Source organism: Nannobrachium achirus, assembly GCF_963921795.1.
Source record: "Nannobrachium achirus genome assembly, chromosome: 14".
Taxonomy (NCBI): Eukaryota; Metazoa; Chordata; class Actinopteri; order Myctophiformes; family Myctophidae; genus Nannobrachium; species Nannobrachium achirus.
The window spans coordinates 21,383,045-21,410,839 of NC_137821.1; the positions used below are offsets into that span (position 1 = coordinate 21,383,045).

The 27,795-nt window shown below is 42.9% G+C and overlaps 1 protein-coding gene across 1 annotated transcript in view; it reads left to right on the top strand.

Annotated features, from left to right (window-relative positions):
• Nucleotides 1-27,795, top strand: part of LOC308297896 (neural cell adhesion molecule 2-like) — a gene marked incomplete at both ends in the record, with an annotated part of 168,699 nt that overhangs the window by 54,258 nt on the left and 86,646 nt on the right. Inside the window, 3 exons of the mRNA XM_080741460.1 lie at nucleotides 3,766-3,903; nucleotides 18,402-18,519; nucleotides 24,619-24,788. Coding sequence (XP_080597586.1) covers nucleotides 3,766-3,903; nucleotides 18,402-18,519; nucleotides 24,619-24,788 — 426 coding nt within the window. The remainder of the gene's footprint in view (nucleotides 1-3,765; nucleotides 3,904-18,401; nucleotides 18,520-24,618; nucleotides 24,789-27,795) is intronic.

Consider the following 27,795-nt stretch of genomic DNA (forward strand, 5'->3'; position numbering starts at 1 on the left):
CAATTCCAGAGGAGATTCCTTGGGGCTTTGCACTACAGACGTGAATGCTGCAAATAATGTATACACTATGTGTGTGTGTTTGTTCTACATTCTATGAGAATGAGCTGTAGTCTGGAGGATAGTGACGAAAATCGTTCACTTTTTCATACAAGCGTGAAATTTGGTACACTTATACAGTTTGGGGCCCTGAACATTTTCAGATATGGAGCCATCGCAAATACGCCCCCTGGTGGCCATGGCGGCCATTTTAATTTCCACCATTACCAATTAATGTATTTTACATCATAACTCCTGAACCAAACGTGATAATACAGAATAGATGATGTCTACACCTATGTTTTGATGGTCAAGGATTACAATAATACCATGTACAACATCATAAACCGTTCAGAAAAATAGTTAATGGTCAATTTGGGGATGTTGTGAGGTACTCCAATCGTTTTGTCTGAATGTTTGTCCGAACTGTTTTCACTTTATCATAAAAGTATGAAACCTGGTACACTTGTACAGTTTGAGGCCCTGAACCTTTTCAGATATGGAGCCACCGCAAAAACACCCCCTGGTGGCCATGGCAGCCATTTTACTTCCCACCATTTCCAATTAATATATTTTGCATCATAACTCCTAAACAAAAAATTATAATACAGAATAGTTGATGTCTAGACCTATGTTTTGATGGTCAAGGATTCCATTAATATCATATACAACATCATAAACTGTTCAGGTGAATAGTTAATGGTCAATTCGGTGATGTTGTGAGATGCCGCTGGTTTTGTCCGAACATTTTTCACCTTTTCATAAAAGTATGAAACTTGGTACACTTGTATAGTTTGGGAACCTGAACATTGTCCGATATGGAGCCATCACAAAAGAGCCCCCCATGGTGGGCATTTTAATATCCGCCATTACCAGATAATGTATTTTGCATCTCCTGAACCATACATGATAATACAGAATAGATGATGTCTACACCTATGTTTTGATGGTCAAGGATTCCATTGATAATGTGTACAACATCATAAACAGTGGTGTGATATGGATTTTTGAAGTGGTGGCCCTCTAAATTCATGGCGTCACATGCACGCGCATGTGTGCACGCATGTCTGCCGCTCGGTGCTAATACTGTATAACACAACATTTTTAATCTAATTATATTTCTTATTATTTAGTTACATTGTTAATTTGTTGTTTTTATATTAGTTTCAATTCATGTATTTTCCTTTAGGTTTTATATAAAATAACTTTACATAGACTTTATAGACTCACTCACCCACACACAAGTCTGCTCGCTCCTTTCGGAACCTCTTCCGAGTCCCTTCGCTAGGCAGCTCTGACAAAATGAGTGATTTAAACTCATGACATGAAGAGTGAGGAGCTGCATAGCGGAGGGAGAGGTTCCGAAAGGAGCTAAAAGTCTGCAAAGAATGCTAGGCGAACGTATATGCTGGCCGCATATACAGTAAGTGTAAATGAGCCTGCCTACCAGAGTATTGTTATGCAAAGCAGACAGGTAGAGGATTGAAGTACAACTGCAGGTGACAACTGCAGGAGTTAAAGGAGTAGTTCAGAAACCGAGCTGTCGAGCCGTCACACAACTTGACGACGTGCGTGCACGCGCATGTGCATGCGTGCATGCACATGCTCATGTTTTTTGCTAGTATTGATTTCAAGTTTCATGCATGTTTTTTGTTTGACTGATTGATTGTTGTCGTTGTTGATGATGACGATGAATCTATTATTCAATCTTCACTGTCTCCTTCACAACCTCCTCCACATTGATATTTTTTTTTTTGCATTTGTAAATGCCCCTGGCAGCCTTTCTTGCAGCCACAACTTAAGAGCTGAAGAAGAGATTGGCTTGCCTGTGGAAGAGTTGACCACAATGGTCTCCAATCAAGTGGGTTCGTCCAACCCCAGTCAGTTGGAGATGGCATTTCTGGTGCCACCTCAAAACTTGTCCCCAACAATGTACTCCTTCGTAAGCTCCTCTTTTGAGTTGATGGACCAGTGCATCCTTAGTTTTTTGTGAATAACTCAAGACCAAGCTTGCTGGGTGGCATTTGGGATTGTAAAAAAAACGCCATGAGATTTCCAAAACTCTGGGTCCACTCCTGACAAATCCATGGCTCTTCCTGTGTTCCATGCCTTCGCTGGCTGTGACACAGTATCTGCATTTGCAACCAGGGGAAAGAAGAACGCATGGGAAACCTGGAATGCCTTTGACATGGCAACAGAGGCCTTCATGGATCTGTCAAAGGCTTCAAAAAACAATTCTAGAGCAAGTCATTTCCATTGTGGAACACTTCACAATTCTCTCCGACGATCACACCAGCAGCTAACTTGACATCAATCAAGCTCATCTTGAGTTATTCACAAAAAAGGAAGAGTGATGGAGCATATACCCCCAATTAAGGATGCACTGGTGTACCAAGGAGTACACTGTTGGGGACAAGCATTCGAGGTGGCACCAGATATACCATCTCCAACAGACTGGGGTTGGACGTACCCACTTAATTGGAGATGGTCTCCAATTAAGTGTGTGTGGTCAATTCTTCCACAGGCAAGCTAAGCTCTTGAGCTCTTGAGTTCTGGCTGCAAGAAAGGCTGCAAATGAATGCAAAAAAGCCTCCTTATAGTGCACAGCATAGTGTCAATGTGGAGGAGGCTGTGAAGGAGACAGTGAAGATTGAATAATAGATTAATTGTCATCAACAACGACAACAATCAATCAGTCAAACAAAAAAACATGCATGAAACATGAAATCAATACTAGGAAAAATATGAAATGAAATATATGTGCTTAAGAAATCAATTAGAAAAACACAATGAAACCAATATGTTCTAACAACAACAAAACCAACTATTTCTGAAATAAAATCTTATAAATAAACCTTTGTCTGCATACATTATTTAAAGCTAATTTGTTATTGTCATATTGAATATTGCTCTGCTCTCACTGTATTATCAGGGGCAAAGCTAAAACTCTACACAAGTATACAACAGACACGAAATATTGTGATTTATCACTGAATTGACCATTAACTATTCAGCTGAACAGTTTATGATGTTGTACACATTATCAATGGTATCCTTGACCATCAAAACATAGGTGTAGACATCACATATTCTGTATTATCATGTATGGTTCAGGAGATAAGACGCAAAATATATTATCTGATAATGGTGGATATTACAATGGCCGCCATGGCCACCAGGGGGCGTTTTTGCGATGGCTCCATATCTGACAATGTTCAGGGTCCCAAAATGTACAAGTGTGCCAAGTTTCATAGTTTTATGAAAAAGTGAAAAATGTTCGAACAAAACCAGCAGACTACCTCAAAACATCACCGAATTGACCATTAACTATTCACCTGGACAGTTTATGATGTTGTACACGATATCAATTGAATCCCTGACCATCAAAACATAGGTCTAGACATCATCTATTCTGTATTATCATGTTTAGTTCAGGAGTTATGATGTAAAATACATTAATTGGTAATGGCGGAAAGTAAAATGGCTGCCATGGCCACCAGGGGGCGTTTTTGCGATGGCTCCATATCTGAAAACGTTCAGGGCCTCAAACTGTACAAGTGTACCAATTTTCACGCTTGTATGAAAAAGTGAACGATTCACCTGAAATCTGGTCATTATCCTACGGACTACTGTGCAATACAAATAGTTTGACTCTCTCGCCTCTCTCTCTCTCCCTCTCTCCCTCTCTCTCTCTCTCTCTCTCTCCCTCTCTCCCTCCCTCCCTCTCAGGCAGGTACCAGGTGCTGCCCAATAACAACCTTCAGATCCAGCAGGTGACTAAGGCAGACGAGGGGGTTTACCGGTGCGAGGCCAGCGTGGAGGCGCGCGGCGAGATCGACTTTGTGGACATCGCCATGGTCGTCAACGGTAAGGTTTCCTTTACAGAACAACAAAGTACACCAGTGGTTCCCATACTGGGGGTCGGAAAATGCTTCATCACTCAACAGTAAACAAACCAACATGCAGTATAAGTGTATAAAGGGTGTCTGCACATTATTAGTAAGAAACAGGCAAGGAAGAAAGAGGCAAACATTGTGAATAGCCGATTTACATGCTCACAGCGGCTCGCAGTGCGAAGCTTTGTGACTTGTGAGCTTTTACTTCGGCTATTTTCACAATATTGATCTGTGGAACCGAGTCAAAGTGCTTGTCAGGGCGGGGGGGGTCCCCAGTTCAAATATGATTATTTTGGGGGGGTCGCGATCTGAAAGGTTTGGGAACCCATGAAGTACACAACCCATTCTGAATGGGTCTCCCACAACACAAATAAGATCATTATTTCCATGGCCTTAAAATCATTGTGTTATTTGAAGGCCTTCCTGCCCTGGCATTTGGCCTTTATGCCTTCAGACAGGCCAAGCAGCCGTGCCCCCAAAATGATACACATTTCAGGCCTGGTATACCTAAGCTATATGATGATATAACAGACATCACGCAGTAGTAGTGCGTTGTCCCTACAAACCAAATGTGTCCAGTTAAACCAAGACTGTCAAATGTTCTATTAACGGAAGTGTATTCCACTAAATGTATTCCATTTTTTAAATCATTTTCCAGAAGAGCACAGTGTCTAGTCATGGTTAAAAAACCTTCCAACCGACAATAACCCACACTGTGTGGTTCCACACAGTCATCTGTCATACACCTAATACTCAGGCCTTGAAATTCAATGAACGCACCAGGGCAGAAAAATGGTTGGGATTGCATTGACGTCACTAAGAATATAAATAATCTCTCTCTCTCTCTCTCTCTCTCTCTCTCTCTCTCTCTCTCTCTCTCTCTCTCTCTCTCTCTCTCTCTCTCTCTCTCCCTCTCTCTCTCTCCCTCTCGCGCGCGCACATCGTGAAATGTGCAGCTATGTGAATGCATGTCATTTACATACAGTTGATCGTCGAAGTCAGATCGGATAAACTCATCTCCATAAGTTTAAGCATGAGTGCAATTTCTAACTCTCAGTCAATTATGTCCTTTGGCATGTGAGAGTCACGTCTCCAATCTAACATCAGTTTCATCAGCAGTTCCATGTTGAGGCTATTCGTCACAGCGCTTGACTAGGCCACTGTTTGCCAAATGCGGTCGATACCATTTTGTATACGTTTTTTTTTTTCCTACAATTATTTATTCAAATTATTAAAGATTAGAGATAACAAGAATTTGAAACATTCCTCAAAAGAAAGAAAGACACTTTTATTTACTAACAAGTCGGCCATATACCACCCATGACCTTTTTTGTTAAAAAATATGTGAGACGCCAGAGGAGTAGCTTCCGCAATGCGACACATTGTAAGCTTGTAGATCTGCTATTTTCACTAGTTTGGGTCCGGGTAGATATCTAATTCCTCGTTTGAGTCTCGAGCTGAAATGTTTGGGAACCACTGGCTACAGTCTTTTTAACGATCTATAATTTAGGCATTCTTAACCCAGAGCGACTTACAGTAAGTAAGGAAAACACAAGGTAATAAATCAAATGCATAGAAATAGTCTGTAAATAATTGGTAAACCAAGAACCTCATCGGTCTAAACAATAGAATATCCTTTTCTTTTATTTGGCAGAAATACATTAATTTGAGTTCTGGGTAGGCTACCCAATCTTTGATGTTCTTGTGATCTAGCCTCCTAAGTCTATAAAATACAACTATGAGCTTGGATGCTGAGCTAGATATGCACTGGGTCTCTCTGACTGATCCATCAATAACTGTACGGTGAATATTATATTATGTATGAACATAAGAATGAATATACCGCATGGCACATCTATCACAATACATCTGTCACCAATGAATATATAAAAGATATATATGTACAGTCAAGAATGAGTATACACACACAGAGATATGCACAGTCTGTAAACAGTACTGTAAATACAAATGTCAACAGACCTTCAGCTGCCTGGATGAATAGTGTTCAATCTATCAGCAGTCTATGAGTGTATGAGTGAATATGAGTACAGACTCTCAACAATTATCCTTAACAGACATCTGTCAATGTTCTGCCATGTACAACCTAGTAGTCCATCAAGTGAACCAGCGCCCATGCAGGAGTCAGTAGTCTGTTTCAAAATGTGTCTGTAACAAAACTTGTCCTAGGTCCGTAGCATTTAGTTGTTACATAACATTATAATGTTCTTATTTTGATCATGAGATCCAATTACTGAATGCCAGTATCCGGGTTTTCTTCAGAATGTGTATGACTGATTTACTATGACACTATGGCACATTATAAGTCCACTAGGACAGTGTTTATCAAACTTATTTTCTTATTTCTTTTCCAAAGACCCCCATAACTCTGAGAGTGTACACTCTCAGAGTTAGAGACCTGTAAGCGCCAAGGAAGGTCCCTCTCGACCCACTTTGAGAACGACTGCACTAATACATTTAAGGCTATACAGTAGCTGTGTTTCCAGTAATATTATTGACAGCATTTCTTTATGTTGAAAATTGAATTTTGACAAAAATGTCCACCACAAGCCAGCCAGTAGACTCCTATGTGTAGGTATTGACCGGTTTAAGTGGTCAAAGTTCTTGCACTTGCGTTCGGGAAATATCGCATAATATAGCGGCGTGCAGAGATATTACGCACCGCTTTGTGGCGTCAAATATCACATCCCCGTGTGTGAATTGTACAATATCTCATTCCTTTCTGGATGAAAATGAGATGCAATTTGTGCCTGAATGAAAACTCAGACGCGCTCCCTGAGCACATCTGACAACATAAGCTTGACTGGATCCTCTCAGATAGGACACTTAATTAATATACAGACCTGTCTAACCATGGTCTCTCTCTCTCTCTCTCTCTCTCTCTCTCTCTCTCTCTCTCTCTCTCTCTCTCTGCTATTCCTTATGATTGAAATTCTCAATTAGCAATGGATCCGGGCTCGGTATATGGCCTTAAAAAAATCGAAGGATGTCATTTTAATTTGACCATTTGTCCTCATTTACAGAAAGCGTTTCATGGGAAGCGAGTCACCTGAGACGGTCGGGGGAGAGTGATTGAAACGCGATCCCGACCGAAGGAGCGCATTAAGTGCCTCGTTACGCACGAGCAGCCGCGATATTGACTCTTCCCTATGTAATTCTCTCCTCACCTAATGTAATAATGTAATAGCAGCCCTCCCCTACACCCACCACCCTCCAAAAAATACATGAATTGCATTCAATTTAGCTAAACCACTCGCTTCACTTGTGAGGAACTTCCAATAAGCTTGCTCAATGAGGCACAGCCTATTATTCCAGCCCACATGACACTCATCATTCCCCCACAGAGCCGAGCGGAGTGGCTCGCTGAACTCCCTGAGGACACACACCAAACCCCCCTGGGAGCTTGACAAAGAGGCTTTTAACCCAGTAAGACCTACTGTATACCTGAGGCCCATTCTACAAGCAGGGCTGTATTAACCATTGGGCCGGTGGGGCCGTTGCCAGGGGCCCTTGGCTCTCAGGGGCCCTTGGGGGAACTGGCCTGCGTGGTCAATGACAATTTGCAAAAATTAAATGTATATTTTAAGCTAAAATCAAATGTGTGGGCCCCTCCTCTGTTGTCTACAGGTGCTTTCTTGGTCCACAGATGATCATCATGGCTTAAAGGTGATACACCATGCATTTAAAAAGTATTTATGTCATATTGTTTTTGTCCCAAAAACGTTTTTCAAAAGGTTTGAGGCTAAATTACCTCCTGAATAGAGAGCCTCTCATTTTTGAATGGCTCTCAGAGCATTTCCCAAAAAAAAAAATCAAAAAAAAATTTTTTTTGAAAAAAAAAAAAAAAAAAAAAAAAATTTTTTTTGGGGGGTGGGGGCCCCTAAAAAAAAAATTGGCCAGGGGCCCTCGCGGGGGTTAATCCGTCCATGTCTACAAGATGTCTTCTAAATCGCTTTTCTGAAAAACCTATGTTGCCATATCAGCGATGCTCAAATGTATTATTAGCCTATATGTATCAAAAAAGGTATGGGACATCTAAAATGTCACTTCAACAGAGGACAAAGTACTCACATTTCCACTTTTTTTTATGTCACACAAATAAACAAACGTGTACTGTAAGTGTAGGACTTTTTCAATTCCTGCTATTGATGTGTCTACTGGATTTTGGGTCACCCTACCAGTCAAAAGTTTGGACACAGCTTGTGTTTCCTTTGAATGAGAAGCTGTGTCCAAACTTTCACTGGTAGGGTATATAAGATTTTTCAAAAAAAGCAGATCTACAAGCTCACTTGTAGATCTGCTACACTCAAGAAATTACAGGAGCTGCTTTCCCGGATGGAATTGGTTAAATGCACTCCACTTTACCGTGGGGATTCTCATGTTGATCCCTCAGTATCCCTGAGGAATACTTCTTGGTTGTGTGCCTCTGTCACGCATTGAAAACTGCCGCAACACTGCTTCAGCTAATACCTTTTATAACGGTGTGGGTGTGCCCATGCAGAGCCATGGGTGTGTGCCTATGTGCTAGAATACAGCACTGACAACACATACAACTAACATACCCTGTGTACTGTAGCCTACTATAAGGTCACGCTGGGAAAGACGCGTGATAGTGTAAGAATTTTACCAAGTCCCAGAAACGAGACTCTGTGATTGGCCCAGTAGTCCAGGGGTTTTCAAACTTTTGGACTCAGGGCACCCCCGTAAATAACTTTTTCATCCACGGCACCCCTGAATTACACTGTTCATTTTTAGAATCTTACATCATATTACGCAACGTAAATATGCACATCTTTCCACCTGAGATACAGTAGGCTATGTCATGGAGAAATATCCATTGCCATCAGAAAATAACTTTTATTTGATGTTTAACCACCCCAGCATTCCTATTCTGGTGGGAAGGTTCACCAAAAATAGCCGATCTACAAGCTCACAACGCGTCACGTTGTGACGCGTTGTGAGCTTGTAGATCTGCTATTTTTGGTGAAGAGAGTTGGCCGAGGATAGGAAAAAAGAACTCCTCAAGTACAGTGCAAATCAGTCTGTTTTACTAAACATAGTGAAGTGATATTGATGTAGTGATGTTGATGAATTCCAAATATTATCAAAGTATTCTGCAGCACCCCTGGACTGGCATCATGGCACCCTAGGGTGGCCCGGCACCCACTTTGGGAAACCCTAGCTGCAATAGTCACTTTGAGTGACAGTTGGGGCAAACGCTCTCCCTGGGGGCAAACGCTCACCCCAGACATGATTTATGGTTCTGAGCCTATAACTCAAACGGCTTTATCGTCCAAAAAACTGTACGCGGTTGTTGGAAAAGTAATGGTAGCAGGCAGCGGGATTCAATACTATGAGGTTGCGGTTGAGAGTCCAAAATGACTGACTCGTTATATCACCAAGCCAGGTACTAGATAACGTTGTTTTGGCTATTAGAATGTGACAACGCCCCCACTGTTCGTTTGGGGGTCGGTGTCTCAGTCATTGCATTCAGCCAATGGAACGCGGGCAGGGCGGCGCTTGGCAGAATTTAGTTACTATACAATTTCACACGGGCAAGACCTGGCCGGTTGAGTGTCTAAACGGAAAGGAAATGACGTTGACACTTTACAAATCCGTTTACGTTCTCTGTGAATGAAACAAGTGTTGTGATTGGTCAAAAAATATAGTTTCCGGGGGAAATATGTATGAAGTAAGTCCCCGCCTCTGCATTAGGTTGTGTCAGGCTTTTCTTTAAAAAAGATTCAAATGATTAAAGGCTGGGAACGAGGCTACTATAAGGTCAGCCTTATGCAGCCTGGCACGTTTATCTATGTATTTATTAGTTTTTACCGCTGCTGTAGTTTTTAACTTGAACCGGAAAACAAACTAGAATAAATCTCCCTAGAGTTTTATCACGCTTTTAGTGGATAAATATGTGTTGCTTGGAGCTACTGCGCATGCTGTGAATCTTCTCCACTTACAATTCACAATTTACTTCCTGCTCCAACTCCTGGTCTGCAGCTCATCATCAAAGCTCGTCTGCAGGAAGTCAGTGACGACGACGGCATTAAAGATGGCCACCCTGCTGCGTAACTAGGCCTCCATGAAGTTGTAGCTCAATGGGAGGTCCTCCGCATGATTCGCCACCTGCTTTACGCCCCTTTTTTAACTGTCAGAGGAAACCTGGGAATGTATCATTCAAATGTTTCTTCATTGAATAATGTGAGAACAGCTGCAGTCTCTTCAGATCAGAAGGTGCAGCACTCACTTATTGTGGTAGCTGCATAGTCCAGGACAGTTCCGTTCGGGAGCCCCCCAGGCAAATGGCAATTCATACTGCCACAGAACCGTTCTGTATTCTGAAAGACAGACCCCACCCATCACAGCCTGCACTGACTGTAGTGCACATTACAGCCAGCACTAGAGTTATAGAGGTTTGGCCCTTTCTTGCGATTGTATTCATGAATGGTATTGAGACTATAATCCACACGTTGATGCAGTTTATATCAGACCCGGGTGCGTTGTGTTCCACAGTGCACCAATTATCTGCACCTGTGTTGTTGGCAAAAACGCTGGGAACTACTGTACTTTCTTGCAGACCTTGTAATGAATTATTAGTGAAATAGAACAGTTTTAATTGGTACATGTCCTGTTGCCATGTTGTAACCGTTTTAGAAAAGCAATAAGTCACGCGAGGCATGGCTTATGGCAATAATTAACCTGTATTTTATAACGCCTCTCAGTCGTTATAAAATACCAGGTAACCACATGCCTCTTGTGGCTTATTGCTTCAATATATCATGCCCACCTTGAATGTATACGTATGGCCAACTTCTGATTGTAGCCAAAACAGTTTGGCAAGTCAAAACATCATATCTGTACTTTGTAGCCAGACGAACCGAAAAACATTTCTGTTGTGGCACTGGCCTTTAGGATTCAGCTCTCATTCGATCAGTTGGGTGGCTTTTTCCAATCAATAATGGGTGACAAATAGTGTCAATAGATTAGATTTTATTTTAGTGAAGATATTTGGTATAGGGGGCTTAGTATGGATGGTTAATGATGTGTACAGTATACTGTAGGATTTAAGTGGTTAAGCCTATACCTTATCTAGAGCAACACAAGTGTAAGCAAGGTGATACTGTATTCAGTGGTGGATCCATCCACACACACACACACGCACGCACGCACGCACGCACGCACGCACGCACGCACGCACGCACGCACGCACGCACGCACACACACACACACACACACACAAATTAAAACAGAACCAAATCAGGAGGTTATCAGCCGTTTATTTTTGGTCACAAGGACATACAGTAGAGTAGACTGATCGGGGCCATGATCCTATACTGTACTCAATGGTCTAGACTAGAGTCATCATCTTCATTTAATTAAATAGAACGAACCATTCATCTCATGCACAGATTTAAACCTACGGATCATTTTAATAAATCTCCCTCAGGGAGAAGGGGCCGTCCCAGTGTCTGTGTGCCTTATTGCTATATTGTAAATTCAGTAATTGGCATATACGTAGTCTGTGTGATCTTCATTCAGAAGTCACCGAAAGACAGTCGTAAAGTCATCAACATGCTAGATGAACAAAGTGACCCCAGTAATGGAAGCTAGCCGATCAATACTTTTAATCAAATTAAAAGAATCTCAAGACAACACATCCGTTATTTTTACTGTTTGTTTTATAGACCAATTATTTGTATACAAACATAGAGACATTTGCACCGCTCAAGAAACACGACTCATGTGCATATCTCCTTGTTTGGGCAGTTCTGTTTGTGACATCAGCTGTGGTGATGTCAGTCAAGCTGTGTACTTTCTATGATATTTGTCTCGTGCTCATACGAAGCCATACCAAAAAATTGTATGAAATGCAACGCGGGCAGAAACCTCATATATCCATATATTTTCCCCCCTAAATTAATGCCCTACTTCCTTGTTTTTGCATAAAAGCGCTGTGAGCTTTATAGATCAGAATTGTTTTAAAGTTTTTGATTTCATTTGATTGATTTTATAAACTAGAAGTTCAGACCTCCACGTAGACCTCACACCTACATCACACCGCCAATCTGACTGATATGCCCATATATGGAGATCTCTGTATCTGTCTGTCCTTGTCCCTTTCATGCCCATATATGGAGATCCCTGTATTTTTCAGTCCTTGTCTCTTTATGCCCATTTATGGAGATCCCTGATGTCATCAGTATATGCCCACATATGGCCATGCTGATATGCCCATACATGGAGATCTCTGTATGTGTCAGTCCTTGTACTGTTTATGCCCATATATGGCCATTTCCACCTGTATCTGTCAGTCCTTGTCCCTTTATGCCTATATATGGAGATCTCTGATGTCATCAGTTTATGCCCATATGGGCATGCCACCTTTTGTGCCCATACTGTATGTGTTTGACTGATGCCATGACGACACATTGAGGTTAGACAACACACTCCATATTTGTGCGTAGCTGGGAACTGGTTATGGTTATGGCAGAGGTAGAAAAAGACGCTTTTGGATTTATAAGGTTTCCACCCAACATCGGATGCTATGTTGTATCCTTGTCTGTTTCACTTTGACACCATTTCACATGCTGAAAAAATAAATAAATACCTTTTTTGATGATCTTATATCTTCTGACCCACACGTGGCAACGTTTAAATGCTTGAATCTTGAAACTATTGTGCATTGTGATGGACTGAGGATATTGAAGGCATAATAATCCATGCATGTTTTGTCCTTAATGAAAAGGCGTAATGACCGGTCAGCTAGCTAGGTATTGTTGATATTACACATACTGCCACGTTCTGTTTGGCTCATCGCTGGACAACCGTGAACCGTTTCTTACACTGAGAAATGCCTCTTTTATAGAACCAGCTGCCAAATGTACAAGTATTCACTGCATTAGTTCTGTCCTCCCATGATAATTCTACTCCATCTATCATCTGTTGGAGTTGCTGTAGATGTGTTATTTACTTCCATATTTTCACCTGTTTATCCTACTGTACATTTTCGATGATTTTTCTCTCCTGATTTGTGAAATTGGTATCCTGACCTTAAAATGTATTTTCTGTTTACCAAAGAGTGGAGAGATAGGGAGACTCCCGTTACTGGGCTGGGCTTGCCCACACTCATGCCCGTGTGCCTCTCTGTTTGTGTGTGTGTTCGCTACTACGCTTGTCACTGCTAATTTCCTTGATGAGCATTGTAGAAACAGGAAAAATGAATCAAGGCTTTTTAAAGTGACAGTTTGCAGATTAAAACTAGACACTGTGATTCAACTTACATCAAAACAGAAATCATACGCAAGTTCAATTAGGATTTTGTGACAGGCATAAATAACTAGTTCACCAAGCACAACAGACTTCTATGAAGTCCTATCTTTTGGTGTAATTGATTTTCTAAAAAGACACTGTATGTGTGTGTGTGTGCGCTGCGTGCGCGCGTGTTTGCGTGTGTCCGCCTAATAGCTCATCTTGGATACCGCTGGAACGAACAGTATTAGAGTCTGCACAGTAGGCCAAGAAAGACACTCCACCCTACATTTGTCAAATCAGCCTTATGGCAGTTGAAGATCTCTGTATTTGTCGGTGCTTATCCCTTTTATGCCCATATATGGAGATCCCTGATGTCATACGGGCCCATTTGGTTCTATTTGTACACTCACAGTTATGGAAATTGAAATTAAAAAGTTTGAGAACCACCGGTGTTGTAATTGCAGGCGTGAAGTCCACATAACGGCTCTGACAGTGATAGAAAACAGTTCCTGAAATGGTTTCAAACGTCATGTTGTGATGTTGGATCAAGTTCCTCCCAATTCCTCCGGTTGTGGATCCCAACTCTATTTGTGTGCACCCTCCGTTCTTTCCCAAATATGGATGTCCACGCTGACATCATCAGTATGACGTCATTAATATCTCTGTCTGCGTGTGACTGTCCTCCACTCTTTTTATGTAGATTGTAGAATCCACACTGATGTCATCAACATGAGCCCCACTCTTAACTGCTTTATTTCTATTTTCTTTCACTGAGTCTTACTCGACTTGACTGGCTTATTTCCTGTCTTTGGGCAGAGTGTGTTTTAACTTCACTCAGAGACATGGAAATGGATTCCCAGGTGTCTTTTTCAGAACAGGATTTTTCCTGTCCTGTGTGTCATGACATATTTGAACAACCTGTTCTCCTGTCGTGTAGCCACAGCTTCTGTGATGCCTGTCTACAGCAATGGTGGGCACGTAAGGGAAGAAACGAATGTCCAGTTTGCAAGACGGTAAACAAAAGAAAAAATCCACTTTGCAACCGGGCTCTGAAGAACCTGTGCGAGACCTTCGTTGACAAGAAGCGTCGGAAAAAGGATCCCAAGGGGGCAGCCAAGGAATCACTGGAGCTTTTACGGAATAAACTGAAGGTCTTCGCTAAGGTCAAAACAAACTGTGACCAAACAGCAGAGCACATTAAGGTCCAGGCCCAGAGTGCAGAGACGAAGATTAAACAAGAGTTTAAAAAGCTTCAGCAGTTTCTACAAGAGGAAGAGGGGGTTAGGATTGCTGCACTGAGGGAGGAAGTGTTGCAGAAGAGTCGGGTGATGAAGGAGAAGATTGAGGGCCTGGAAAGAGATATTTCAACGCTTTCAAACTCAATCAGAGCCACAGAGGAGGAGCTGAGAGCTGAACACATCACCCAGACCAATATGGCGACGGTGGAAATGGTCCAGACACTGCAGGACCCGGAGCTGGTTCCACGACCACTGATCGACATGGCCAAACGACATGGCCCAACCTGACCTTCGGAGTCTGGAACAAGATGAAGGACATTGTCTCCTACACTCCTGTCATTTTGAACCCCAACACGGCCTATCCAGACCTACTTCTGTCTGGTGATCTGACCAGTGTGAAGTGCGGAGTGAGACAGCAGCTTCCTGACAACGCGGAGAGGTTTGACTCCTACTACTGTGTCCTGGGTTCAGAGGGCTTTAACTCGGGGACTCAGAGCTGGGACGTTGAGGTTGGAAGCAATGCAGAGTGGGACATAGGCCTGTTGGCAGAGTCGTCGATGCATAAGAAGGGAGTCGACAGGAACGGTCAATTCTGGAGGATGAGCTTGGATAAGGGCGTATACACGGCATTCTCCTCACCAGGGTCATTCACTCGTCTCTCAGTGACACGTAAACCCCGGAGGATCAGAGTCCAACTGGACTGGAGCGGAGGAAAGCTGTCCTTCTCTGATCCCGATACCAACACGCGCCTACACACCTTCAGAGACACTTTCACTGATATCCTGTTTCCATACATTAGTAACGGTGATGGTGCTTGTCCTCTGAAGATGTTGCCGCGGGAAATCGGTTTAATTAAAATGGAAGAAGAAGAAGAGGAAGAGGAGGAAGAAGAAGATGATGACGATAATGATTATCATCATCATAATCATCATCATTACGATTCTCATTGGTTCTTGGGTCCAGCTACATAACTTCTTGGCCATCTTGGGTGACTTCAATGCATGTCTTCTTGGCCCATAAGTCGCATGGTTCACTCGCAACTAACAAACTCATTATGACAATGCTATGCTAGAGGGATTATGGAGGAATACCGACTGCTGGCCTCAAACACAATGTTCCAAAAGAAGAGAGGGGAAGCTGTGGATCTGGATGTCACCACACAGTGGCATTACCAGCAGGTAAAAAAGCCCCTGGATGGCGTTTACACAAGGCTTGATGCAGATCTTGATGTCACATGGAAGAACCACAGGAATGTAGCCTCTGGTGGGTCATGAACAAGTTCGGGGAGAAAAAGATGAGGCTGGCAGGGCACTCTGTCAGGCACCAAGAACTATATGGCGAGCAACTGACGCTTAGATTCTAAGGCACAGTTTTTGGACAAATTGGACAAATAAGTGTAAAAAATTAAATAAAATGAAATCAATCACGTAAACAATTATTAACACTTTCCCTACTTTATATATAATTAATTATTTACTTTCTGCCGCCATTGACTGTACCTTATTTTGAAGACCCACGGAAGCCACAATTGTGTCCATGTTGTGGAAATTCACTATGTTGTAATATCGATGAAGATGTTTTCTTTCATACGGAAAAGAAAAATTGTTACCGCGACTGTCCATCGCTTAGATACGGGCCGTTGAAAGAAAAGCGTTTCTCGAAGATCAACGTGATCTGGAGAAAGATTCCGAGATAAAGCCATTTTTCTGCAATGCATTGAAGCCAATGGAGATTATTCACTTCCTGATAACGTCATCATCACCAAAAGGATCACGGGAGATTGAGTTTTCTTTCACCCGCGGGTCCCAATGACCGCGCGCTACTGTTATTTAATATAAAACGATATCCTGACTTTTGTCTGAAAAGCACTTGATGTTAAGGAGGGAGACCACACACAGCTGAATGATGTCAACATGTTTTTCTATGTGATGTTCGACCACTGTTCCTATATTGTTTGTATAATTATCAGAGGGATATTAATAATGTAACTTAGGTCTAGACTGACGAGTGTCAGCTGTTTGTTATTATTGTATAGGCTACAGCAGTGTTTCTCAAATGGGGGTACGTGGAGGACTGGAGGTATTGCAGGGGGTACTCAGAAAATGCCCAGAAAAATAAAAAATAGAAGTATAAATCATGATAATATAATACCTCGTTAAATAATTAACTACAATTGAATTAGAAGTTAGTTGTGAGCCAAAATACATGGTCCCAGGCAACTGGGATGCGTTTGAATGTTGTTTGAATCTAAGTTATTGACATGAAAACTGGACTGAAATGTCATGGCCACAGTGTTGAAAATAAATCTGTTCAAGAGGCACTGTTCTCACTCCCCTTTGTTTGTGATGTTATATTCTTGAAAAGCGGTGTTATCTTAGCATCATACACCACTAGTTATGGTTTTAATTGCAGTTGTATATGGAAAACTGGGCTACAGTATGTTGTTTTAGTATGTTGTTTTATATTGTGTTGTTTTGTGTGGACCTCATTAAGAAGATGATCTCGGCATCGGAAGCTAATGAGGATCCAAATTTAAAAATAGGCAACCGCACTGGACAGACGTGGACTAAGCGATTCCTTGTTGCGGTTAACAAAGTGCAGTGTGAGCGCAAACTTATCAATTAAATGTGCAAGAATGTTGCAACTTCTCCCATCCCATTCGCACTGACTATATTGAATTATATATGAGAATGTACGTGGCCTAAAGGGTTTCCTTGGCCTACTGGGACTGTGCATTAAAAGTTTATCAGCAATCGGACGCTGCGTTCATGATTTGAATAATTTTGTTGGGCGGAGATGGGTGTGGCCTATGTGGTGAGTCTGTGTATACAAAGAATCCAGGGGAGAACAATGTTTATTGCATAAAAACAAGCCTTCAGTCTTTTTCGTGCATTTATCCTTTTGAATTCCGGCCTGGCAGAGAGAGAGAGAGAGAGAGAGAAAGAAACTACTCAAATAAAAAGGAACTTGTGTAAGAAATCCCCTCACTCTCTGGCTGCTGGTAGTGGGTGAAAATAAAAAAAGGTTTCGGTACTCACCAAAACAAAGGTATCTGTGGCGAGTTGAAAGCTTACTCTACTTAGTGGACGTAGTCTGGGCCCCCCACCACACGCCTAAAATACATTTAGGGTGAAATGAAAAATAATCCACCGGATGGATGACCAGACGAAGATGTATTGACCTCGAAACGTTGTCACTCTTGCCTGCACCCTGTAAACAATAAATAAGACTTAAACAGTCTGTGTTTTCTCCAGTACCTTCCTCCGTCTACAGTGTGATGTCAGAACAGCTATAGACATTATTACTTTTACTACTACTACTACTACTACTGTGTGAGGAGTGAGGACATAGAGAGATTCTTTCTTTCATTCACCTGTTTGATTCCCATACAGTAGCTCATGTTCCTCCAAACACAGCTGTTTTTGAGCGGTGCTAGCCGTTTCAATACGTGGCTTTGTGTGTATGTCTATGAAAAATGGACAGGCCATCAAATACTTATTATGTAACCGTATGTCATCATCAGCAGCACCGCTCACTTCACACTAGGTGTGATTTTTTTAAATGCAGAGCTACTTTGTTTTGAATCTCATTCGATATGATGTCCAGTATATATCCATTACTAACGTTATCAGCACACTAAGATGTGTATCTAAAAATCATCTTAGCTTAGCAATAAGCAACATACTGTAGTAACAAACATTCTTCACACTACTGGCCGTCTCTCTCTCTCTCCCTTGGGCAGCATCAGTGGCAGACTACAAACACTGGCCCTCTGCTGCGCTCAGCTGCAGTGAGTTCATTCCAGTGTTCAATAGCCTGAAGGGATGGGACCTTCTGATTGTTAAGACCAGGTTTCAGAGAAACGTTGAAACAAAATGACAGAAGAAAAAGCCATTTCACCACAACTTCAATGTTAAACTTTAATGGTTTAACAGTGTTCTATCCTCTTCCCTTCCAGTGCCACCGGTTCTGTCAGTGTTCCAGCCGTCCTTCAACGCCACCGCAGACTACCAGGAGTCTGTCACCTTCACCTGCATCACATCTGGATCCCCTGAACCCGAGGTCACCTGGCACAGGTAACTCTTTAACCGAACCCCAAAGTATTTGCGATGCAAGAGTGCAGTCTAACCAACACCAACTCGGGACTCCTGAATGTCTGGCCTCCACACTCTCCTATCTTAACATCAGTGTCTCGAGTTTCTACCTCGGCCTGCTCAAGAACGATGCAAGTTGGAAATGCATGCCCTGGTTATGCAATACCCGTTGTACCCGATGTCAGAATAGTCGTCTTTTGTGTCCCTTTTATGCCCAAATATGGACTCCAGGCCAGTCTATGACATCAGGTAGATCCGACATCTTCCCACTTGGCGCATCATGCCCTCTGGTCCTCAATGATACGCTTATCAGTCTCATACTGTATATGAGCATAACTGTCAGAGCTGACCAGAGGTCTGAGCGGAGATGGGAGAGGGGTCTATTGTCAGTTTGCCTTGTTAGAGCAGCAGCACACTGTCTTCAGATACATTTACACCATTATGAAAGTCAGATGTAAAAAATATATATATATTTTTTCTACATAAAAGGCAGCGCCAAACAGAAACGTCCTTTGCAGACAGAGGGAACACCCAGTGCTGTCAGATGGCTTGTGCTCAAAGTATTGAACAACAATGCTTAGTATGCTCAACTTGTGTCACTAGCCTTGAGGAGAGCGAGGCAGGCACTGCAACAGAGCATAGACAACGTGTAAATATGAATGAGAGCCATTGATTGAAGTAAAGAAGCGCTTGCATCACTCGGTGCAGAGTAAAGGCTCCCTGCAGACGCCTCTTGACAGCTGTGAACCAGTGGTGGAAAAATACAAAAAAAAAAACATTTGACTTAAGTAAAAGTAGCAGTACTGCAATATAGAAATACTCCGTTACAAGTAAAAGTCAAGAATTCAAATTGTACTTGAGTAAAAGTAGCCTATTGGCTTCAAAATGTAGTAAAAGTACTCAATATGCAGACTGTCCCATTTCAAGTATAAGAAATATTTTTAAAATAGCAGATCTACACGCTCACAATGCATTATATAGGGCTGAAGTGGTTAATGTATGTTTTTAATAACCAAAATCTACAAAGTAACTAACTTTAAAATAAATGTAGTGGAGTAAAAGTACAATATTTGGATCTGCGATGTAGTGGAGTAGAAGTAAAATAATTGGATATTGGAAATACTCTGATAAATAAATTGAAGATTTCCAGGGACCCTCATGGGTCCTTGAATGACCAACATCAACATCAATTTAACCACGTTAAATCTATACACATCGGCTGATTTCAAATAGCCGAATAGATCTATAAGCTGACGACGCAATGAATTGTGAACTGTGTTCCAACAATTTGTAGAATATGTGGAATATCTTTTAAACATTTCAAACACAAAACTTGGCACAAAATATTTTAGACCGGTGTATGTGGCTAAATCATGTTTTTGATCTTATTGATTTTTTATATTGTGTTATTTATCTTGTGTTGATTTTTTTTTATGTAAAGTACTTTGGGCTTCATTTGATGTCATGAAAGATGCTATACAAAAAAGTGTATTATTATTATTATTGAATATATATGAATTTGGGGAACCTTGGCTAACGTTATATACCACAGCTTGAAATGAGAGTTTTATCCCATCCTTTCACAAACAGGGAAATGCTAATGATTTTACAATGTGAATAAATAACAATGTCGGTTATCTCTCAGCGTCTCCAAAATGCCAATGTCTAAAAAAAAAATCACAGAATTCATTGGCTTCTATTGTGTGCACTTTAAAAAAAAAGAAATACCAAGGCTGTGCCATTTTAAAAGAAATACCAAATCAGGCTGTGCCAGTAATAGAAGCTGTTATTGGTTTTGGCTGCCTTTGTACGTTTGCCACCTTTTATTGTGTATTACAATACATTCCACTCTTGCATGAAAGAAAGAAAAAAAACAGTCGTAATTGGCTTTGATAATTACAAAAGTCAATCAAAGTGAAAAATGTGTTCTGTTGAATTCATTTTAGCCTTTTCATTATTGCTAGTAGGATATTTCTGGTGAACAATTATGCAACTAAAGTGCGTTCCCTCTGAGTGAAGATCTCCAAGTCGGTCGTATACCTCTTGATCACATGACTCCAGCGGAGAAAACGCCTAGTCGGGCAGCGTGTTTCCTAAACCCACCAGGATTGAAACGCCCCTCTCAATAATCTCAAAATAAAGTATGAAAGTGCGTATGAACGTTAGTGCTGCTCGCTCAAGTGCAAAGCAATACTGTACCTACGCCCTACCGATCCATTACAATAATACACGCAGCATAATACGCCCAAAGCCATATCCAAACTATAACAATTTAACTGATAATTAGTAAGAGTTTTTATTTTGAGCATAGTAGTGACAAATTAATAGCTTTCTCAGTATGTTTTTCTCTTTAGCAAAGTTACAAAGTTTTACCTTTTTTAATTACAGTACAGAGCAAAGTTACAAAGTTTTACCTTTTTTAATTACAGTACAAAGTAAGTTTCAAGTTTTTTTTTTTTTTAGCACAGTTTATTTTGAGCATTGTAGTGACAAATTAATAGCTGTGCATTGTGCAAATGCAGGCTTTTCTCAGTAGCCTACAAGTTTTATATTGTCTTCATGCCTTTACTAAGTCTGACTTTATCCACCCTCCATGTGTCCGTCAAGGATTTCAGCCACTCTTGGAAGTGCTCGCGTTTCCGCGAAACAGGTCTTAACCCTTTTAGTGCCTATCCCGAACTAGTTCGGGATATTCGGGATCAAAAACAATTTTTTATTTGCTATTTTACTTACCCCGAGCTGCTTGGAGCAACGTGGGTGGTCCTGGCTCGCCCATCGCTCACCAACGAGAGACGCTAGATGCTCCGACGATTTATTCCATTGAAAATGGTTTAAAATAAAGTTTAGACCCCCCCCAATGTTCACCAAATGTTCATTGTAGGCGGCGCGACGTATTCCAGGGTGCCTATCCCGAACATGTCCGGGATATTTAATAAAATGAATTATTTTATCGGAGGCCTCAACGAAGCCCCGGTCTAGACGTGCATCCTTGGCCGGGACTTAGACTCGGCCATCCACGGGCCGTATTCGCGCTAACGGCCGAATCACGCCGCCCACTCCAATAATAAATCACATCTTTAGACAGGATTTTCTCCGGATTGTGTCCCCAGACCCAATGAGAAAGTTTTTTGCGGCTGAAATAGCTTTAGATCGGGCTTCTAAATGGGTTAGCATTTTGGCTACGTGTCAGCTAGCTTCCTCCTCTGGACACCCATAGGATTGACCGGAGTGAAAACACAGGCCAGTTGGGAGAGGGTCGACGAAAGCTATAAAGAAGGTCAATGGAGACATTTCTGGCACTCTAGCACCCCTTGTGGCCGGATGGCACTGTATGAGTTAACTCAATCCTGGTGGGTTTAGGAAACACGCAGTCGGGCACAAATGGGCCGTGATGCTGGGAACCCACCAAATAAAGGGTGACTCACGCGATTTATTGTGAGCGGAGGTTTGTGCGTGACTGTTCCCACCAAAGCTGGCCACAGCAGGAGGTCTGGTCAATGTGTTTCAATCAGAATGCGCGCAATAACAAAAAACGATTTGACAAATATTCACATGCGCGGCATTCAAGTGGAGCGGCCATGCGTGGCCAGTGAGAAAAGCTGCATTAATGAATGCCCACGCCTGTCTAAATATGAATGATATTCTGCATCACTCGCTGCAGAATATAAGGTGTAGGCTAGTGGTTAATTCATAATGTTCTTTTGGTTTTCCCTAGAAATGTAGGAGTGGAATGGATATATATACACATATATATATATATATATATATACTGTAATAAATATATATAACGCACGCACGCACGCACAATGCACGCACACATGCACCCACCAGTTATTGAGGAAATTGGAATTCACAGACTGCACAACCCCAATCATCCTGGCTGTGGACAATCAGAGCACCATTTACTTTGCTAGTTTCTTCTGATGTGTGGTGTAAACAGTGCACGGGGAGATTGCCCAGTCAGTCAGTCAGTCAGTCAGTCAGTCAGTTAGTCAGTCAGTCAGTCGGTGGAATGACATTGGTATTCTTCATTTCCTCCTTGGCTAGTTAAAAGTTATTGCCACATCCACCTCCTGTGCGTGTGTGTGTGTGCGTGCGTGTGTGACGTGTGTGTGTGTGCGTGCATTCGTGTGCGCGCGCTCGGGCATGTGTGTTATTTGTTGACATGAACACAAAACCTCCATATTTAAACTTTTTAATGCTTTTCTGTCAATTAATGTCCCGGTTTAACATATGGTGTCACACAAACTTTGTGAAAATAGCATTCTCTTGGGGGCATCCCGCCACTCCGACTCCGTCTCCATTCCATTCCAACACTAACCCTATCTCTAACCCTAACCCTAAACTTAACCCCTATGGGAGTGTCGCCACTCCGACAATTAGAAGTCAATTTCGGAGTGGCGACATGTCGGAATGGAGAGCGACTCCCCATTCTCTTTTCTCTATTTTAATTGAATAAAAAGTATTGGTTTTGGACATAAACAGGTTTCCACTCGATAGCGACAAAGGTCTCTATACATTTAGTCCTACCGTATAAGAACACAAGGCAGGTCTATGTGTGGTTCAGATACAATCAGCTCTGGACAGTCCTGCAGTTTTCTATAGCTTTGGCTCTGTGATCACTTTAGAATCACTACAGGACTTGACCTTTGGTCATAAAATATAGGCTGTCGCAGCTTTTAAATGGAGGATTTCTATCCATATCTGATGAACAGGTAATAACCAATCTTAGCCTGTTTTCTTCCTGCTGTGTGGCTTCACAAGTCTGGACAGATTTAGATAAAGACACTTTTAATACGTTGTCCATGAATAGAACTGCCCCCTCACGTTCTGGTGTCACAGCTGCCTTGTTGACACAGTCATTCAGATAGATCGTTGACTACAACAATCCTGGTTCCATTTAACATCAGGTACATGCTGGTCAGCTCATCATCTTTGTAATGTACAGGCTGTCATGTGTCCCTCCATTGTCCTGTGCCATCCGTCTGTCTGTCTGTCCGTCCGTCCGTCCGTCCCTCCCTCCCTCTGTCTCGACTCTTTCAAGAATTGTAACTAGTTCATACCCGGGGATGTTTGTGCGCGCTCAAAGTATTTTCAGTCTTTGAGTTGTGTGCTGTGTAGGTATGGTATACACTTAGTTAAAATTTGGAAGGTGGTTGACACTGTCGTGATTGAGCATGCATAGCGTTGTTCCGACACGCATTACTCCGACGTTCCGTTCGTCCGACTGGACACTAAATGAAAGTCCTATAATGCTCTGTCCAGACCGGCGTGTGTGTGTGTGTGTGTGTGTGTGTGTGTGTGTGTGTGTGTGTGTGTGTGTGTGTGTGTGTGTGTGTGTGTGTGTGTGTGTGTGTGTGTGTGTGTGTGTGTGTGTGTGTGTGTTCGTGTTCTCCAGCGTTCTCTCTGTGTGCAACTAGAGATGATCATCCCATAGCTTGGGGGACTGTAACCATGACTGAACTGGCAATCTCTAGTGATTACACAAAACATCTCTAGTGATTACACAAAATAAAACCACTAATAAACAGCTTACATTTTGGGAAAGTGAGAAATGTGCGTCGTCATTTTTTGCATAATGATAATAATGGTCAGTGCCCTTGTGCAAGTTGAGATCAATTGCTCAAGCCACTGTGGAGATGCATGCGGGACAGACAGTCTTTCCGTGTGACTGACAGAGTTTTTTTTTTTTTGAGTGGTGGTCTCACCACTCCTGTGATTCGCTTTCACGATGTTACTGGCTGGCCGTGTATGTCTGTCGCCTGCCATGTATGTCTGTCGCCTGCCAATCTGCCATACCTCTCCTGACCAGGAGAGGGACACACAGACCACAAACACACACACGTTAAAGGAGGGGCGCTATTGAGCAGGCAGACTCAACACCACACACACACACACACACACACACACACGCACACGCACGCACGCGCACACACCCCCCCCCCCCCCCCCCCCCCCAACAACCTTGCAATACATGTATTTGACTCTTTTTATTTGACCACCACTCAGTTCACAAGGTGTGATTTTTTAGTTAATATGTAGGATAACTAATGGGTTTCCTGTCTTCCTCACATTGTCCAGGAGGGGGCAGCAGCTGCAGCAGATGGAGCAGTATGTCTTCACCCAGCTGGAGGACGGGCGGAGCACGCTGACCATCCACAACATCAGACAGGATGACGGAGGAACCTACACCTGCAGGGCCACCAACAAGGCCGGCTCCCAGGAACGAGAGCTCCTCCTCAAGGTGTTCGGTAAGCCACGCCCAGAGCTGTCAACAACACAGGGACGTGCTGGCCATTGGGAAAAGCGGGACAACTCCCGAACGGCCGGTTCATTCCCGGCCGGTCCAGGGTTAGGGCCATTAGGAAAAAAATGTAACTGTTTGCACAAAAGTAAAAATTAAACTGTTTGCACAAAAGTAGTGAAAACAACCGATGATGCGAGGCGTTGTGTGCTTGTAGATCTGCTGTTTTCACTAGTTTAAATCATTTTTTAAATGATAAATACAAAACAAACGGTTTTGGACATACAAGGTTTCCACCCGACAACGACGAAATATAACTAATGTAATTGGCCCACTGGCTTGTCACTTGTCATGATCTGAAATGGCAAATCTTTGAGTAGCAGCAGCTACTATATCTCTCTCTATAGCGCGCAATGAGGGCCTCTCCAATTATTTTTCCCGGGCCGAATCAGGGGCCCAGCACGTCCCTGCAACAACATATGGGTCAAAGAGGCAGGACATGGTTGGGATATGATACACAGTATATGCCCAACCCTGGAAATGCTGGCAAGCAATGAGATTGTATCGCGAGTTTCTAACCCTCTCTGAAACAAACTGTACTCAAGTTCAGGCACATGCACACATAGATATCAAAGGGTGCCCTTTTATCCGTCTGTAAAAAGTGCCCTCTACAGACTGTGAATGCAGTTTTTGCTATGGTGAAAGAAATGCAAATGCAACCACTTTCCATGCCATACCTGAAGACAGCATTCAAGAGAATTGCCTTTAACTCTCCTGAACTTGAATGCAGCATCTTACGCTGATATTACATCATGATATCGATGTAACTAAGATATTTGATTGGGTACATATATTTTATATGAGCAGAATTACAATTAAAATACATTTTATGTTGAGGCTACTTCCTCAATTTCCTGGTCTTTGCGAGTCGGCGAGAGATGCTGCTCTCTGCCTGTTTTCAGACCGTTTACAGAGAGACCACTTGACTTGACTTGACTTATAAAAATGAAAATTTTCGGGGCATGACATACGGTCTTTAAATCGTTGTATTTCAGTTGGGCAGTTTGACTCAGAGGCTTTCAGCTTTCAGGAAGTAACCAAAAATACACAGGGAAGACCAGAGTAATGTGGAGGAGATAAGGAGTGCATTAACAAGCTGTTAGAATTAATTGCCAAGTTTCGTGATTATATATACAACGGCGAATTAAAAAAAACACGATGTTTGACTATTTACAGTTAATTGTGCAGCCCTACCTCACACCATAAAATCGCCGTCTTTTTTGCTCCAGTCATCAACATCCTTTGAAGACGCGAAAAGCGCTTGCACTTCAAAAAATGTATTTAAATGAAGACGGTAACAGTTCTTGCCTTGCGGTGGACAGCGGGGGGGGGGGGGGGGGAGGGGGCGGGGAACACAGTTGTAGGTTAGTTTTATTTCCCCTGACAGCACAGCCACTGTTAGCTAGCGGAGGTGTCTGATATGCTTGCTTACCTCTGTGAGTGCGTGCTGCGCGTGGGTGCATGCAGTTGCAGTGCGTGCGTGTGTGCATGCGTGCATGGCACGTGTGTCTGGGGACGTGCTGCTTACACATGCACATTTGTGTCTCCGCCTCTGTGCTGAGGTCTGGTGATTTGTGTGAGACTTGTTGCATCATATTGTGTGTGTGTGTGCGTGCGTGCGTGCGCGCATGTGTGAGTGTGTGCGCGCGTGCCGGTTCCAGCAGAGTGAGCATACAGTCACACCTCAGTGCCTCGGCCCTCGGTCTTGTTGCTAACGCGCAGCGGCCTGAAATGACTTCCTGAAAGCCGCAGCACATGTCAGCCCACACCCTCCCCGCTGGTAGATACCGTCAGGGCATCACTGAAACAGGAGGGATGAGGAGGGCGCTCGGGTGGCGCCAGTGCTAAAGTGCCTGCCCGCCACCGCAGAGTCTGGGGATTTGAATCCCCTACGGGGCTGTGTCGTGCACAGGGGTCATCAACTTGTCCGTACCATAGAGTATCTATCTATAAATGCGAGAAGTCTCTCGAGAACCGTTCGTCCCACCGGCTTCAGATTCGGCACGCGCGTTCCCCGCCGCGGCACGGAGTGCAGTGCCGGGCCTCGTCTATCTATAAATGCGAGAAGTCTCTGCGTGTCTGTAATCCGCGTATCTCGAGAACCGTTCGTCCCACCGGCTTCAGATTCGGCACGCGCGTTCCTCGCCGCGGCACGGAGTGCAGTGCCGGGCCTCGACCCGACCCGACGCACGGTTTTCCCGAACCGGCGCGAAACGTTCGGAATCTCCTTATGCGGGCTGATTGTTGACATCAGGCTGTTCCAGAGGAAATCGGCGCAAGCGCTGACTCATTGTGACATCACTTCATAAAAGGCTCTGACATCACGTACGCCACATGAGTCAACAAAAAATGGACGCATATAGACGTGTTCTGATGTTCATATATGGGCTTAAATGGACACAGGCAAACATATGGCGTGTGTCCATTTATGACAACAGGTATAATGGGGTTTGCATTAAAGGGGGAACCGGCACTGTGTCTGCAACACAGTCGGAGGCACAGACAGATACAGAGATCTCCATAATGGGGAATAAAGGGACACAGACAAAGAGATATAGAGATATCCATATATGGGCATAAAATGGATGCAGACAGACAGATACAGAGATCTCCATATATGGGCATAAAATGGACGCTTAGAGACAGATAACTCCATATATGGGCATAAATGGACACAGGCAAACAGATGGTCAAAACGGGTCCGACAGAGATCTCCATATATGGCATAACATGGACGTAAACAGACAGATATCTCCATATATGAGCATAAATGGACACACGCAAACAGATGGTCAAAACGGATCCTATGACAACAGGTATAATGGGGTTTGCATTAAAGAGCGGGACATTCATTCCCTATTTACATTGTTCCCGAGTTGGCCAGGACGCCGACTAGACGCTCGGCCGCCCAAAGGGCGGCCGAGCTTCTAGTATATATAATAGAGAACAGATAG